The sequence below is a fragment of the Polypterus senegalus genome, chromosome 5 (assembly GCF_016835505.1).
Source record: "Polypterus senegalus isolate Bchr_013 chromosome 5, ASM1683550v1, whole genome shotgun sequence".
Lineage (NCBI taxonomy): Eukaryota > Metazoa > Chordata > Cladistia > Polypteriformes > Polypteridae > Polypterus > Polypterus senegalus.
The window spans coordinates 63,945,682-63,964,169 of record NC_053158.1 but is presented as its reverse complement, the minus strand read 5'-3'; the positions used below and the strand labels follow the sequence as shown (position 1 = coordinate 63,964,169).

At 36.0% G+C, this 18,488-nt stretch overlaps 1 protein-coding gene across 4 annotated transcripts in view; it reads right to left on the bottom strand.

Annotated features, from left to right (window-relative positions):
* osbpl1a (oxysterol binding protein-like 1A) overlaps positions 1-18,488 on the bottom strand; it is a 243,556-nt gene that overhangs the window by 221,367 nt on the left and 3,701 nt on the right. For all 4 annotated transcript variants that reach the window (XM_039754706.1, XM_039754708.1, XM_039754709.1 and 1 more), the window contains exons 2-3: positions 5,015-5,136; positions 19-104 (exon numbers count right to left, since the gene is read on the bottom strand). In XM_039754706.1, the coding sequence (XP_039610640.1) occupies positions 19-104; positions 5,015-5,135 (207 nt within the window). In that variant the 5' untranslated portion in view covers position 5,136. The remainder of the gene's footprint in view (positions 1-18; positions 105-5,014; positions 5,137-18,488) is intronic.

Sequence of the window (18,488 nt, the reverse complement as noted above, 5' to 3'; positions counted from 1 at the left end):
GTTGCAAAAGAACAATACCTTCAGCAGCTCCTCTGCAACATCCTTGTGTCCAAAGTAGCAAGCAAGGTGTAGAGGAGTCCATCCTAGATTAGATTTGCTTCTGCCTGAAAGAAAATTAGAAATTGATTGTTCTTAAAACTCCACAAGTCAGCTGAGTCCACAACTATATTAAGAAAACTTAACATGTTTTAATCTATAATTCAACAAGTGGCATGAAGATGTGTTGGGGAACCATAAATATGTATTTCCTTGTGTACATCAACAGAAGTCTTTACAGCAAAAGAATCGTATCCACTAAATGAAAAGCAAGCGAAATTATACTGACATCTTGTGTTCATGAAATAAACTGCAGACAGACTGACCAGAAATTGATTAATGGCACTAAACTGTGTTTATTCATATTTAAATATGTTAAATGTTATATAGGAGTAAAAGTTCCATACTATGTCATTTTCTAAGCCAACTTAATCCTGAGCAGGGTTGTAGGGCACTGGAACCTATCCCAGAAAGCATACCCAGCAAACAAACTGACATTGGGCCTGTGTTAACCCAGTGGGGGCAAACATATTGGCCTTATGTGGGCAGCCAACAGTGGCCTAATTCAGATTTGCACACCAGGGCCCAAAAACACTGGCCCAAACAGATGGGGGCACAAATTGGGTTACAAACCTCAAAAAAACAGATAAAAAATAAATAAAATAATAATAATCCATAATTTACTAGGGCATCCATCCATTTACTGTACTCACTTATACATGGTATTGTTGCTGGGTACCTGGAGCCTATACAAGCAAGCAAAGGGCACAGGAAGGAACAACTTCTGCACAGGGCACCAGCCTATCACAGGGTGAACACACTCACTCACACAGCACAGGGCAACATGAGCATGGGTAAAATTTGCAAGCTCCACACAGGGAAGACCCAGGATGTGAACCCAGGTCTCTTTACATTGAGGCAGCAACACTATCACTGTGGCACTCCTTACTAGTGCTTGCCTTGAAATGTTTTTAGTGTTTGGTTGTTTTACAATCAATGAAATTTGCATTTTTTTTCATTAACTAGCTATGCTATTCACATAAGATGGCTTGAAATCTAAATAACGTGCACCTTAGCATTAACGTTTGCAGTGCACCATCTATTGAAATGTATTTTGTTATGCTTGTAGCAATAAAATGCATTGCACAGATGGCACATTACCAACATTTCTATTAATAAAATGCATTGGGACATTTAATGTTTGTGATACATCATCTGTTGGAGTAACAGAGAAATACTGTAGCACCCACACTGGAACACAGACATTACATTTTTATTAAGGTAGATAAGGAATTAAAAAAAAAAAAACTAAAACAAATGTTTATCCTTACAAAACACAAAATGCCTTTGAATTTATTGGTACAAGTCTAGCTTTTTTTTTTTTTTTTTAACAGTGTTACAGCGTTGAACATGAAAACATTACATAAAACTGCAATTTTAGCCAATACAGAAACAATACTTTATGAAATTGTTCAAATAGTTATTTATTCTTCTACATCAAAATCTAAATCCCACCGAAAATACTAATTAAATGCACTACATACTCAGCCATAACATTAAAAAGTAGGAAACTAATGGGGTGGTGATGACATCGGCAAAACCGTCACTGGGCTAGAAAGGGACTTACCAATTTGGGCCATTAAGGAAACTTTGCTAAGGGCCCCTTGCAGCAGTCTCCCACATTAGGACATTATTCCGCAATTATTATTTTATTATTAGTTCCCCAAAGACAACACTGCTAATGGTCTGCCCACAAGAGGGCCGCTGTGTCCATGTTTGCTGGGTAGACAGTTCACCAGTTCATCGCAGGGTGAACACATTCACATACCACACACCCACTATGGCCAATTTAGCATCCCCAATCCGCCTAACCTGCATGTCTTTGGACTGTGTCAATCTGGAACACTCAAAGGAGACTTGCACAGACATGGGGAAAACATGCAGACTCCATGCAGGAAGTACATTTTTAATAAGTGTTTCATATTGGAAATTTGCTGATCTACTTTGTTTCCAATCTGAATATAATTAATTTGATGGCTTTAATGATACTATACTGTAAAATACTTTTGAAAAAACAAGCTGCCGGCTTCACAAAGCCTTTTCTTGCAACACTGGGTTTATGGCATCACCACTCCATGGAAATTCCAAACCATCACAAAGCACACCAGCATACACAACTTCATTCATTCATAAACTGAAACTTTAAATGTGACCAAATCAATTAAAGAACACAATTGTTGATGTAAGAAGAAATGAGGGCACTCTTCAAAAACCGATACCGTAAGAGGAGAAACATTCAAACACCATACAGAAAGTTACCAAGTTAGAACTGTAATCCAGATCTCTGGAGTTGTAAAGCTGTTGTGAAAACAAATTTAAAAAATTGACTGATGGATTTGTACTGTAATCCAGGTGTCTAGAGTTGTAAAGCTGTTGTGAATTTTTTTTTTTTTTTAAACTGACTGATGTATTAAGGCAGTGCTAAATCAGAGATAGAAAATTAAACATGTATGTACATATTCAATGTAAAAATCTATCACAGAAGGAAAGATCCACTGAGACTGCAAAACACAGTTGTGCAAGACCTATAAATATGTCTGTTAAAATCATGTGGCTTTGTATTTTAAGATTAGAGAATTTTAAGGCATAATTGAAATATTTCACATCGTGTTGCTATGGTCACCCCACACTACTATCATGTTTAATATTCAAAGAGTACAAAGTTAAAATATATTCAACAAATGGTTTATAAGTAATGTAGTTCATTTCCTTAAGTACAGTCAACAAAATCACATCAAGTCAGAAGAGTTCACAAGAAAAACTGAAAAAAAGAAGTGCTAATGAAGCCGAAATTAACAAACAGCAAACAATCTTTTCAAAGGGAGATATTAGGGGCTGGCAGTAGAAGAGAATTTAAAGAAACCTCTGATATAAGCTACTACTGTAGATGTCTTTAAAAATGAGAAGCAAATACCAAAGTATAAAGGACAGAATTTATGGAGTGCCTAAGGCGGATCTAAAAATAAGGTCAGAGTTTACACATTTTAAAATAGGAGAGTCACATGTGCAAATAAATCCACAATACACTGAAAACTATAAAACCTCCTGGAGCAGATGGAATTTTACTGGTTGTACTGAAAGGAATGAAAAACTTATTAAGTATATTTTTTAACAGTAATTAATTTGGAAGACGTACTTGATGACTGGAAAGTTGCAAATGGGACTCCAGTCTACAAGACATGAAACACAATGGACCCTGATAGTAATAGATCAATAAGCTTTACTTCTGTGCCATGTAAGACTGTGGGAAGTATAATAAGAAATAAATCAGAAGAGTACCTGCATAAAAATAGTATACTAATTACTGTCTTGCAGGGATTTATGACAGGAAAATTGTGCCAAACCAGTATCTTTTTTGAGCTCACTACTGGAGTAGTAGTAGTAAGTAGTAAAAAAAGAATAAAGCATAGTACATAATTTAGTGTGACTTTCAAAGAGTTTTGATACAGTCCCATAGTGAAAATTTAAGTTGAAACTAGAACTTATTGGCATCATAAGTAAATTGCAAAACAGTATTTTGATTTGGTTAATCAGAATGAAATAAATAGTGCAGATAAACGAGAGAATTTTTCAAGTAGGGTGAAGTGAACAGTGGAGCTCTTCAGGGTCTTTTCTTTGACTGTTTTCTTTTCTTATTTCTGTTAATTACAGATTCTGGCATAGTTAGCAAGCTTATCAAATTCACAGACAACACTAAAATTGAACAGATAAAATATACTGTCAAAGCAAAAAAAAAAAAACAGACCCTGAACATTTTCAGAACTGTGCAATCACTCTAAAATGTCGTTTATCGAAGAAAAGTGGTACATAAAGGCAAAAGGAATGATATTTACAATAAATAAAGGATGTCTTACAGTAAACAAACCCTAAAAAGGAGTTAAGAGTTTACGTTACCATAACATTCTCATTGCATAGGCAAGTTATAATTATAGCAATTACAAAATCATACATGAATAGATAGATAGATGATATTTATATCTATCTATAAAAAAATACATTGTAAAAAAATACGGACTATATGCCAGTCCTCAGACCGCATAATGCATTAATGAGACTGCATCAGGAGTACTAAATACAGTGGTGGTCACTACACTACAAAGAGACACATCTACTTTTAAAGTTGTGCTACTGAGAGAAACCAGGTGCGTCCCAGGACTAAAGCATATGTCCTACTCTGACACTCTCAGGAATTAAGCCTCTTTAGTGTCAAGCACAGAAGGCATGGAGAGCTAATTTACTTCTTCAAAATTGTCAAAGGCATTACTAAAAATTGATGCAGCAGAATGCTTTTAACTAAACGAGAACCACATACACCAGTGGAAATTAAGGGCAGGTATATTTAAGCCTGAAGCCTGGAAGCACTTCTTCACACAAAGCTTTGAGGGAATTAGGAACAAACTGCCAAGTCATGTAGTTGAAACAGAAACCTTGATAACCTTTATGATGGGTCTGGAGGAGTTATTGGGACATCATTATTAGCTAACTGAAGCTTGACAGACTACTTGTCTCCTTTTCTTCGTGAAATTTCTTATGTTACGTAAATATGAAATTCAGTCCAAAAAAGAACAGCAAAGGTGCTGGTTATTTTTGACTGTAAAACAAAGACGTACTATGCACAACATATTATAAACAAAAAAGATTTCTGTAACAAAAACCCGTATGACCAATAGTACATTTTTACATTGATGCTGACCAAACTTTACAAATTAAACATTTTTATCTTAGTTCATGTTGGGCTGAAATTCCAAATCTTGGCTTGTATGTTGTGACAATGACATAATCGCTCTTCATATAGACAAGAAACCTTATGTATCTATAATTTTAATAATTAAATTCTATTTAAAATTAGAAGTTAAATGTATTTGTCTATGTTCAGTCTATTTTAAACATGTATATGATATAATTATTAGTCTATTACCTTTACAGTTTATGTCAAAGTTAATTTCTCCACATTTCCTAGATTCCAAAAGCTTTTTAATTCCATCAATGTTGCCATTTCTTGCATCATGAAGAAACTGCTCCTCTGAAGTTGTATTCATTCTGTCATATTAAATGAACACATTTTGTGTTAAAATTAGACAATAAAGTCTGACATTACGCCATATAATGCACTGAATATTATAAAAGGCAGACATCAAAAGCATTAAAACACTGGCACCTTGCAGATTAGGCTTACAAATTCTAAGAAGAATGCATAGCCTGAAATTTATTGGTTGCATGCCTATCAGACTCCAGCCTATCTGCGCACCTGCCCTAGATATGTGGGTGACAAAGATGAATGGAAGGACAGATGTTCTGAGATTTTTCAGGTACAGGAGACAGAAATTTCAAGTTTGGAAGTAAGGTAATTAATATGCTACTAATGGTGTCAGAAAGTGTAACATGTTGCATGTTGCTTAACACATGCAAATAACCTAATTGTAAGTAGTATTTAGAGATGAAAGAACTTTTTTGAACCTGCAATAATGACAGATTCAGCTTAAACAATACTACAGGTAGCTATTTATCAAGTCTTGAGTTCTTATATATGCACACAAAACAAAAACATGAGAAATATGCAAAACAAAAACACAAATCTGGAGACAGACAAAAAAATAAAATCAGGCGTCTGAGAATAGCTTTAGGCTTACTTTAAGCATCTGTTGTAATCAGCAAATAGTTATGAAGTGAGTGCACCATGAAAACAGCAAGAGGCACCAAAAGCTAATATATCTTTGATTAGAAATAAAAATATTAACAGCTATTACAGGATTAATAAAACAACATGTATTAGTAGTCCTGAGCATGCCATTTGAAATCTATCTTAAGGTTCATATATCAAGAAATCATGCATCAAGGGGCAATTAATTTCAACCAGTTTTTGTTATAATTGAAGATTTACATTCATTTAAATAATTAAATAATGCATTTTAGAAAAGGATTAAATAGTCTTCTAGTTTACAATAATAAACATTCCAGGTATAAGCAGGTTGAAATCTCTATCACACCTAATAATGTCTTAATCTGGTATAATTCTAATCTACTTTCATACACATTTGATAATACTTCATGAAATGGTGTTTTCTGTAATGAAATGTTCATAGGGTCTGTTTCTCTTCTAACTGAATACCATGGTTAAATTTCACTTGGTGTATTAATTGGTGATAAACATGGCAGCAAAGCACATAAAAATATATGTGCACATATAATCCAGTAGAAAAACAATTAGTCCAAAGCACACAACTAAGTATAACAAATATATACAGTGCATCCGGAAAGTATTCACAGCGCATCACTTTTTCCACATTTTGTTATGTTACAGCCTTATTCCAAAATGGATTAAATTTGTTTTTTTCCTCAGAATTCTACACACAACACCCCATAATGACGTGAAAAAAGTTTGAGGTTTTTGCAAATTTATTAAAAATAAAAAAACTGAGAAATCGTATGTACATAAGTATTCACAGTCTTTGCTCAATACTTTGTCGATGCACCTTTGGCAGCAATTACAGCCTCAAGTCTTTTTGAATATGATGCCATAAGCTTGGCACATCTATCCTTGGCCAGTTTTGTCCATTCCTCTTTGCAGCACCTTTCAGGCTCCATCAGGTTGGATGGGTAGCGTCGGTGCACAGCCATTTTAAGATCTCTCCAGAGATGTTCAATTGGATTCAAGCCTGGGCTCTGGCTGGTCCACTCAAGGACATTCACAGAGTTGTCCTGAAGCCACTCCTTGGATATATTGGCTGTGTGCTTAGGGTCGTTGTCCTGCTGAAGGATGAACCGTCGACCCAGTCTGAGGTCAAGAGCGCTCTGGAGCAGGTTTTCATCCAGGATTGCTGCAGTCTACTTTCCCTTTATCCTGACTAGTCTCCCAGTTCCTGCCGCTGAAAAACATCCCCACAGCATGATGCTGCGACCACCATGCTTCACTGTAGGGATGGTATTGGCCTGGTGATGAGCGGTACCTGGTTTCCTCCAAATGTGACGTCTGGCATTTACACCAAAGAGTTTAATCTTTGTCTCATCAGACCATAGAATTTTGTTTCTCATGTTCTGAGAGTCCTTAAGGTGCCTTTTGGCAAACTCCAGATGGGCTGCCATGTGCATTTTACTAAGGAGTGGCTTCCGCCTGGCCACTCTACCATACAGGCCTGACTGGTGGATTTCTGCAGAGATGGTGGTCCTTCTGGAAGGTTTTCCTCTCTCCACAGAGGACCTCTGGAGCTCTGACAGAGTGATCATTGGGTTCTTGGTCACCTCCCTGACTAAAGCCCTTCTTCACCGATCACTCAGTTTAGATGGCTGGCCAGTTCTAGGAAGAGTCCTGGTGGTTTCGAACTTCTTCCACTTACGGAGAACTTGCGTACGACAAGGCATGAGGTACCGTGGAAAAGTGCGTGGCTTTACGCCAAGTGTAGGTTTTATACATCGCGATTTGAACGTGGAAAAGTTCTTACGCAACATTTCTGTGCGTACGCACCGTTTATACATGAGGCCCCTGGTGGTTTCGAACTCCTTCCACTTACGGATGATGGAGGCCACTGTGCTCATTGGGACCTTCAAAGCAACAGAAATTTTTCTGTAACCTTTCACAGATTTGTGCCTCGAGACAATCCTGTCTCGTAGGTCTACAGACAATTCCTTTAACTTCATGCTTGGTTTGTGCTCTGACACGAACTGTCAACTATGGGACTTTATATAGACAGGTGTGTGCCTTTCCAAATCATGTCCAATCAACTGAATTTACCACAGGTGGACTCCAATTAAGCTGCAGAAACATCTCAAGGATGATCAGGGGAAACAGGATGCACCTGAGCTCAATTTTGAGTTTCATGGTAAAGGCTGTGAATACTTATGTACATGTGCTTTCCCAATTTTTTTTATTTTTAATACATTTGCAAAAATCTCAAGTAAACTTTTTTCACGTTAGCATTATGGGGTGTTGTGTGTAGAATTCTGAGGAAAAAAATTAATTTAATCCAGTTTGGTATAAGGCTGTAACATAACAAAATGTGGAAAAAGTGATGCGCTGTGAATACTTTCCGGATGCACTGTAATTACTATACTGGCAAAGGAGCATATACAAAATGGGAATAAGCAAACTTGAAAAGGCACTGAACTATTTTACATTCACACACACACACAAACACTGTACATGTGACACAGTTTCTTGTACATTTTAGTTTCCCACCCTCAGCTCTGAAAACTCCAGAACTGAAAAACAGGAGTGACCTTGATGCTGACTCTGCCTCTCATCCTGTCTCCTCTGGTTCCACACTATAAAAGCCTTAGCAAAAAGACTTTGACCAGATATGGAAGAAGGCACATTTACGTTACTGAACTCTTCATTTGCTTTTTCCAAACAATCTTCAGTTAAATGGGATCAACCTTGGTACTTCATCTTACATTTATTTTCTCTTTTTTATTAAAGTGTATATACTGTATTTGTTGGATTTTAACATCACTTATATATTATATTATATATACACACACACACACGTGATGTTAAAATCCAACAAATTGGGTAAAATATTTACACAAAGAATCAGAAATATGTACATGTTTACATGGAATTAGGAACTTGCTGTAAAATCACAGTATCTTAAAATTGCCAAGGATTGCCAAGGATTCCAACATATAGCTTTTCCTGTTTGCTATTAGGTCATATTTTTCTTTAACCTGTTGCTGGCCTCTTGCTGTACACACTCTCTCACTCTCTGGCCTCATTTTAACTTTTGAAAACAGAATAAAAAGAAAGATAAATGGTGGTCTGGGGTGAGCTATATTAAGCATATTATATAAGACCTTACGTAATACAGAATACAGCACTTCTTTGTTTACAACACACATACACACCTCCCATAAATGGCAAGAAATGGATGATGCAAATAAGGGCTACATTTTAAAAATATTTATTAGCCCTTTGCTATTCTACAAGGAGAAGAGAAAAAAGTCCCCATATATGCTATTGTTTCTTTAACAACGGAACTAAAACACAGTCTCAGAAAACGTAAATACACAAAAGTAAAACTGTAAGGAGAACTATTTGACAAAACACCAGGCATGTAAACAAACTCAAAAAAAAAAAATGGCTTGCATAATATGTTTTTCTTAAAGCACTAAGCAAGCAGGTTCCTACATACTTTGAATTAGAGGGATGTTCTTCCATGTCACTACTTACTTAAAAAGCAGTAACATCAGAAGCCAGAAAAGAATGAAGAGTTTTTGACTGCAGTTACATTAAGTCACTAGAATAAGAAAGCATAGACTTAAATTACTCTAAAAAGAAAAACAGAGTACTAAAATAATGTGAAAAGCATTTCAGGAAACTCATAGTCAAAGAGCTGGTACCCTATCACTGCTCTAATAGGGGCAATGAGAGAAAACTGCAAGAGCACAAATGCTTTAATATTAGATGCAATGTTTTAAAATCTCACATGATTTTCTTTTAAAAAGTAAAAAACTAAAAAATATTGCACTCTGCACAACACCAGGTAACCAATGTGCCTGTAATCATAAAATGCAGTATAGATGCAAGCAACTCCATCAACGCTTATAATGATTAAAGGAGCAAGAGCTCACTGACATCAACAACTGTTATATTTAATAAACACTGCCTATTTGTCTCAGAATATTATGATCTAAATCTGAGAAGGTTTGGTCACTTATTTTCTTATTGTGCTTGCACTACACAATCCAGTAACTCAGTCTCATTAAAGTGTACTTTCTCTATACTGTTTGCCCAGTGGTTTATGACCACTGTTGCTTCCATGCCATTTTCTAAAAGCCTTCGCTATGGGAACAGTTATTCTGTTTATAATCTCTTATTGTGCATGTCATTGGAGTGTGTGAAATGAGGAGGGCCAGCAAGAATGGGATCAGGTGCTAATTACTCAAACTGGCTCAAAATTTAAATACTGTACAGTACATGCATATACAATAAATATAAACACACCCAAGAATATGGATTCACAAACCCAGAGAAAATAAATACATATGGTACCAGAAACAAATCTGTATAAATACATTACCACAATCATCTCATTCATTTTCTATAACTATCAACTACTAATTTTGACTACTATGACAATAGTGTCATTTATTGAAAGCAAAAAAAATTGTACAAGTATATACTTCCTTAATACAGTATTATCTAAATGTGTCCACAGCCATCTTGTACTCATTTTAATAATTTTGCCAATAGCTTTACCTGCTCTGACGGTGATCTGGATCTTGAAATGTGTTGGCTCTTACAAAAAGGTCCCTTCTCTCATGTACTTAACACCTTTTGACTACTTTGTCCCAGGTCTTCATTAATATCTCCCAAAAGATTTAATTTGATTGGTCACTGCACTAGATACTGTTTGTTGTTTCCATCAAAAGTTTATATTTATCTTTACAGATGAATTCTTTACAATTATCTGTTTTTTGCTTTTATATGTCATTTTTACTGTATTATTTTCAGTTATATTTGGTTGTTTCCTTTGTGACCACAAGGGGGTGACAGAGGGCCCCAAACCCAAGAAACAGTAAAATATCAGATTTTTATTCCTCCAAAGCACTTTCCAGAACCACCTCTACAAATATATGCCACAATTATGCAGAAATACAACAATAAACTAACAATTCCTCCTTACTACCTTCTGCTGAGTGTTGCCGGCTGCCTCCGGACTCTAACCCAAATGAAGTGAGGCAGCAGACTTCTTTTAAGTCACACCCAGGAAACCTTCAGGTGTCACGCTGTGTCCTTGAGGAAGCATTTCTGGGCCATAGATAAAGTAGGACGGTCCTTCCCCAACAGCACCTTCTCTCAATCCCCAGGGACCCCAACAGGGCTGTACTTCCAGACTCCATCTCCCAAGAACCCTTGCGGGTGTCCCAACTGGGTTCCCACTGAGGACCACTGCCACTTAGCATATGGGGAATGGAATCACTCCCAGTCGTCGGCTTTACTCACTCCCTCTGCTATAGAATACCGACTGGGTGCAAATTTATTTCCTTGTCCCTCCAGCCAATTTGCTTGCGGCACTGGCATCCCATCTGGGAAATGGGATATCCTCTGGCCGGGATGCCCATTCTCCTCCCACACCTTTTAACTTTTCAAAACAATTTTACAACCTGTAAAATGTTTAATATTTTTGTTATGTTTATTCTGACTGTACTTTACAGACAATTGATTATTTATTTCAATGCACGTAATTGCATTTTGGATTGATTGTTTACTCTCTGCTTATTTACACAATTTTTGTATTACTGCTATAATGTATTCTATATTTGTAGGTTTCCAAGTAGACTAAATCTATTTTAGCATGGTAATCGTAACCATCCACACGGCAGGCTCATTGCACCTTTGGAAGTCTGCAATACCACTGCTCATTTGTAAATGTTTAGGCAAGAAAGCAACACTATGATGATGGCTATTAAAGCTGAGCTGTATTAATTAGTGAAGAGCATATGCCATTTAAAAAGCCCAGATCAGAACAATCACATTGGAAATGGTTGAGATAAAAGAAATGGTGATATTACTTTAATAATGAAGTCCATTTTCCAAAGAGTAGTCAAAGAAACAGGCAAACAGTCATACATGTTTGCAAAATTTTAAAATTCTAAACTGAAAATTAGGAGATCAAAAAACACCTAAATACATAGACTTTTGAAGTACTCAAGAAAGTAGCTTTCACAAGAGCACAGGCTACACAGTGCTAGAGTGCACAATTCCAGGCTTCTGCTTTTAACTTCCCTTGTTCCTTCATCCAGTACTGTATTATAAAAAGTTCACAGCAATTTGAAGTTGACTGGAGCAAACAGAAGAAAAATCTAAAGGCCTATTCATGATAAAAAGAAAGAAAGGCTGGGGGCTGAACCACTGCCTACTTCAGACAATGGAAATTGACACACAATGTTGCTGGCTTAGGTGCCTGCTAAAACTGAGTGTTCAAGTTAGAAAATAAATGGACATAAATTTGAAAAGGATTGTGATGTTGCGATTAACCATGTTCAATGAGTAATTTGCTAAGACAGTAAAATGAAAGATAACAGATAATGGAAGATTAACTTAATGTTTTTTTTGTTTTTTTTGTTTTTTTTTTTTTTAAAATAGACCCACAAGGGTAAAAAAATAAACTAGCTTCAATTCACACTTTTGAGCAAATCACAAAAAAATTCAAGTCAAACAAAACTAACAGAACAAAGATACATTTTCAAACACTATACTACTTATCCACATTTATGTAACACTTAGTAAATATTAGTGTAATATAAGCTCAACATATAAATAAAATTGGCAGATATCAAGCAACATGTAGTTATTCCTATCAAATTTATGTAACAAAAAAAAAAAAAAAAAAAAAAAGAAAAGCATGCAGTTCCATTATTACACTGTATTTGCATACAAGCAGTTCAATGTAATTTTTTTCTGGTGAAAATAGCAACATCATGAACATGTTATTCCATGACCACTACATTTGCCATGCAAGGTTCTTATAGGAAGCTCAACAAAACACTGAAAGGAAAGCCTTGCAAAAAAGTTACATATTTTACCTTATAAATGATTATAAGTTCAGCACAATTTCTGTAGAGTGGGTCAAGTTATGGCATACCTTAAGGTGGATGACTCTGCCTTTGTCTATCTGAAAAATATGTTCAATTAGTATTTTATACCATATTGAAGTTTAGCTAAATAATGAATGTTGTACACCTTTTCCTGAACAGAATGTCTGTAGCAATTAGACAAAAATATGCCTGTGTCAGAATGGTAGGTCCATTAGAGAAGTTACCAAATGAATTTTAATAGAATGCTGCCATTACATGTTAAACAAGTGAGCAGACATACATTTGTAAACTCAGGAAAGGCTCATCTAATTGGATGATAAACAAGACGGATTTAAATCACACACAATATGGCAATTACAGACCACAGAGTTACATGTCTGTAATCACATTCTGAATTATAAACTGTCATAAAACAGACAGACCATTAGCTTCTGTCATTCTGGCAATATCCTGGACTTCAAAGTCTCCCTCTGACTCTGTTGCAATTATAGCAAAGTATATATATATATATATATATATATATATATATATATATATATATATATATATATATATATATATATATATATATATATATATATATATATATATATATATATATAGAGAGAGAGAGAGAGAGAGAGAGACTGCACTAGGTACCACTGTGATACCGTCCTATCTAAAATGGTATTTTCATTTCTGTTTGGGAAAGCATAATGAGAAATGCTGGATCTGTAGAAGGCCTGAAGAGGTCTTTCAGATTACTGTTGAAAGGCATAGGTCACCAAGACTTGGTTTCATGTTTTTTTTTTTTATTATACCATGTGACAACAGATCTCAGTTAGTAATTATAGCATAATTTTTGTCATGTGTACAGAGTACAGTGAACTTCTTACTTGCATGTGCTCATTTAGGCTACAATAACTGCTCACATTTATCAACCTTTCATGTATATCCCTGAAAACAGGGGTAAACAAGGGCACACACTGTTTCTTTCACTAGAAAATATGTCTGAAACATCATATTACTGCTTGGACTACCAGGTTCCCGGACATAAATCCTTTAAACACAAGTAGGACTCCTGGATTGTGTGTTAAGCCTGGCTATAAGCATTATCCATTTGACTGGAAACACAAGACAAGGGTGACATCTAACAAGCATACCACTGTTAGACAAGCTAATTCACAATGTTTTTACAATAAAATCTGTCCCAAAGCCTTGGATCATTGGTGTATAAAAATATACTGGGAGAAAAAAGAAACAGTTGATCCACCGACATACTGCATATATCATCTAATATGGGAATATCTTTCCTAGGCAAATCATCCATGGCACATGGAAGTTAGATATTACATGGGTGAAATTAATGCAAAGTCTCTTGGCTTTAAATTTTTTGGTAGCTCCAGCCTGTATCTTTAAATATTTTTCTCCTCTTTGAGCTATTGAAAAGTGTGTACCTCTCAATAAATAAGCCTTAAATTGACACATCTTTCCTTATTTTTTGAGACGGTAAATACGGTATGCCTTTAAAGTCAAACTAAGTGCATTTTTCTTCTGTACTGCTCAAATATCATCCCATTGTTTATTTGGGGATGAGAATAGATAGATAGATAGATTGATAGATAGATAGATAGATAGATAGATAGATAGATAGATAGATAGATAGTAGTAGGCATTCGTCCATCTCGAAAGATGATGTTTGCGCTCTGGAATGATCTTCATTTGTGTTTTTGGGGGCAGCGTCTGGAGTGACTCAGCAGTCCGATCCTAGATCGACAGTCTCTTCTACAGTGGCTGCAGGTGAAGCTGGATGGGGGGCCCCCCGAGTCCTGTTTCTGCTGTCTCATTTTTCTCCTTTGCCTTCTGGTTTCCATCTGTTGACTGCGATGTTGCTCACCCCTCTTGATGCCTTCATGGACAGTCTGGCGCCAGGCGTTCCGGTCATCAGCAAGCTGTTCCCAACTGTCAGGGTCGATGCCAGTCAGCTTGAGATCGCGTTTACAGACATCTTTGAAGCGAAGATGTGGGCGACCAATGGGGCGGTGTCCTGCGGCCAATTCACCATACAGAATGTCTTTGGGTATGCGTCCATCTTGCATTCTATGCACGTGGCCCAGCCAACGTAAGCGTCTTTGGCATAGAAGGAGGTGTATGCTCAGTGAGCTGGCTTGATCAAGCACGGCAGTGTTGGTGACTTTGTCTTGCCACGTGATGTTAAGGATGCGTCGGAGGCAGCGAAGATGGAAGCTCTCGAGGCGGTCTTCCTGCCGGGCGTAGGTGGTCCAGGCCTCACTGCCATACAACAGAGTGCTGAGAACGCATGCATGATATACCTTAAGTTTGGTATTCTGTGTTAGATGGTTATTGGACCAGATAATAGATAGATAGATACTTTATTAATCCCAAGGGGAAATTCACAAAAAAAAGAAAAAGGTACAAGTAAAAGAAACATTTCTAAAGAAACATTCATCTTCTGCAGAAAAATAGAGTAATTCATTCATTTTTTCAATCTGATTGATCTTTCACTATAGTGTTGAAAGTGGCAGAGGCTTGTTCTAAAAGCATAACGTGTAAGGCAGAGACCAACCTTGGACCCAGTAGCAGTCCATTACACTATACACTCATGTGTATAAACAAGACCAAGTTACAGATACTAATTAGCTTAAAGGATAAGTTTTCAATTCTTCAAGTCAAAGTACATTTTTTACCATTGTGGTGTACATTAATTTGCCATGCAAAACTGTCTTCTGAAGCTGAAACTGAAGCATTTTTCTCAATAGTTTTAACACATTGTGCCAATTTTTGTGGTTTTAAATGAAATCGGCACAGCAACAGTCCCAATGTGAACAAAAAGCCTTAAAAGATATTGAACATGTCCACTTTTAAGCAGTAAAGGTTCCAGTTTCTGTTTGCTTGTCTTTTCACTGTGACTGTCATAAACGTTTATGTAAATGACAAACCAAAATAGTAAAAAATTGTGAAACATTTATTTACTACCAAAATTATTTGAAAAACATGTATGTGAAAATAAAGTCTGAATTAGCATAAGATGCCCATAAGAAATGTAATGACTTGCTTCATGAGGAAGAAATACATAATATACAAAACCAGTTGTGTCAGATATTTAAAATATTAAAATGTGTGCTTCAGTTTAAATGTTTACAATCTAAATATTCTCCATCATAATAGAAATTTATCATTTTTTACCCTCTAAATAGGTCCATTGGAAGCTAGATCACTAGTAAAGGATAAAAAATCAAAACTAACACCATATACATAATTACTAACCTTTAAATAGTCTAAAACGATACACTACAAGCGTATGCTTGAAATTTGCCATTTGTAACCTTCTAGGAGTGGCTCTTAGAGGGCTAAAACTGCCAGTAAATAATCAAATATCAAAAATAGTATCACATTTGTGATCAGCAAGTTGGAAATTGCATTAAATATCACTGCACACACCTATACTACCAATAACTTTTTTTTTGAAGTTTTCTAAATGGAGTAAATTTGATCCCTCATATCCCTTTAGGGGGTGAACCTCTGAGGTTAGTTGATGTGGCATGGACAATGGACCAAAAATAGGGGAATCCCAAAAACCTCAATGGTTGCATAACTAGACATCAAGACAATTCAAACGGTATATCCCATGTGTAGATTTCCGAGTACTGGCTAGTCAGTCGGCATCAGACAAACAAAACTGAAGTGGTTTGAAAATGTTCATAAGTTAATTTATAATGAACACAAAATTAAAGGCTTACACATTTTCAAATGTTATCTAGGAGAGTCATTATAATGCAGATGAAACTTAAGTGGGGAGCATAGAGTATTTGCAATGGAAAAGTTGTTCATTAGCAAACTGAATACTGTACAGACCGAATCAGAGATTTTGCGCCCTGGGATTGAATCATGCACCCAGCTGTAGCTCGTGTGAAGTTTGCCACTGCTCCCTAAATGGATGTGGTGTTTTTTCCCACATCCCAAAAGAAATGCAGTAAATTGGCTATTCCAAATTAGTGCGATTGGTAGAGTGAATATGTATGTGTGATTGAGGTAGTGGATAAAGTGATAGTTTATTGGTCTTAGTCCAGAGACAACCTTTAGCCTAAGCCAGTGTCAGCTCTAAGCAAATTTAGCAGAAGGGCATTAGTTTTCAGATTTTAGGACGGGGCAGGGAAGATGTTGATGTGTGATTAGTGATTACAGCAAAAAGAAACTCCACAATATTTTCAATTCACAATAAGTATGCTTGAAACTGCATATGCAAAATACTAGAGCAGACAGTACTTTATCCAACACATTACCACAGTTTCAAATTGTTATTCGAAAAGCCAAAAACCAAGCACTGGTTATATCTATCACGCATGGACTCAAGCATACAGAAAACCCAGCACACAGCACTGAACATAATGTTCAGTACAATAGGTTTTGGGTTTTTTTTGACAAAGGAAGGCAAAGATTTCATGAATGACTCTTCAATACCTTTCTCAACTACTCCACGCAGCTATCAAGGCTACCAAAATGGCTTAATATTTATCTAGCAAAACACTTCATCATAGATAGCACAAAATCGCTCCATGTCTGAAGCCCAGTATTCCTAGGATAAAACACACATATACAAAAGCAGATGTTAAATCACTGAACTCACTATTAGGACAGTTAAACTCTATTACTTTGGTAACTGAATTATCACAATAGTTATAATTTTCAAACAATGGCAATTGCAGCATTCTCAAGGCAAGCAACAAGGGGTGAAACATTTACCATAGAGAGAGACTGGTAATGACATGAAGAGCATAGCCAAATGCCCTTTAAAAATGAGACAATCTTACAAAAATATTCTCCAGTAAACAACATGGATACCCTTTCTACACCTCTTGTGTAACAAGACACAGATCAATACTCAAGAACATTCTTGGCTTGAAAACTTACTTATTCCATAAGATATAAGGCTTTGCTTTTTACATTTGGACTGGTGATTTATAGAGAACATTAGCAGCACAGACACAGTACTTAGTGTTACGAAAATGCTTCACTTATGAGCACAATTTCTTGCGGCAAATTAATTTATATCATATTTGTGAAAATCTAACTTTGACTTACAAAATACCAAACTTATTCTTTATCATGCAAATCTTTGGGATGTGGGATGAAATCTGTAACCTAGCCAAAATTCATGTAGACAACTTGCAGTCTTCAAAACGTGAGTAAGTTAGGATTCAAATAGAAGGGTTGTCCAACTGGTCTTTGGTTGGAAAATCTTGGATTTGAAGACATAAACAAGGTCTTTACATTGTATTGGTCGGACATGGTTAAATCTTATGTATATTTTGTAATGTTAAGGTTTTTGTAATTACTATTAAATTACACAAAAAAATCCACAATGTTATAACGCACAACAACTTGCATTTATAAATCAGCTTTTATAAAGGTAACGTGAAGGAAATGTCCAGTTTGAAAATTGTCACAATTTGACACTAAATTGACAGTTAACACAAAGTAAAAACTGCAACAGAACCTCTCTTGCAGCACACAGATTACAGAATTATAAGATGAGTATTTACTGCACTGCAGGCTGCCTACATGTGAACTATACCCATTATATATTATGCATGGCATGTTTTGCAAATGGCTGAAGCTGGTTTTCATTTTACTACATTTTTATTGGGTCTACCTGCTCATCCAGTCTCAATTCCAAATCTTATTTGCGTATTTAATTTCTAATGCAAAATAAAGCACAAACACATCCTATAGACTCCAGACGGCAGAGATCAAAAAACAAGAAATGCTGATATAGAGTGGCATTTCTTATCTGATCAGTCAGTGTGATGGGATCTGTGACCATTTTTGTCCTTAACACTGCGGATATAAAATAAAGA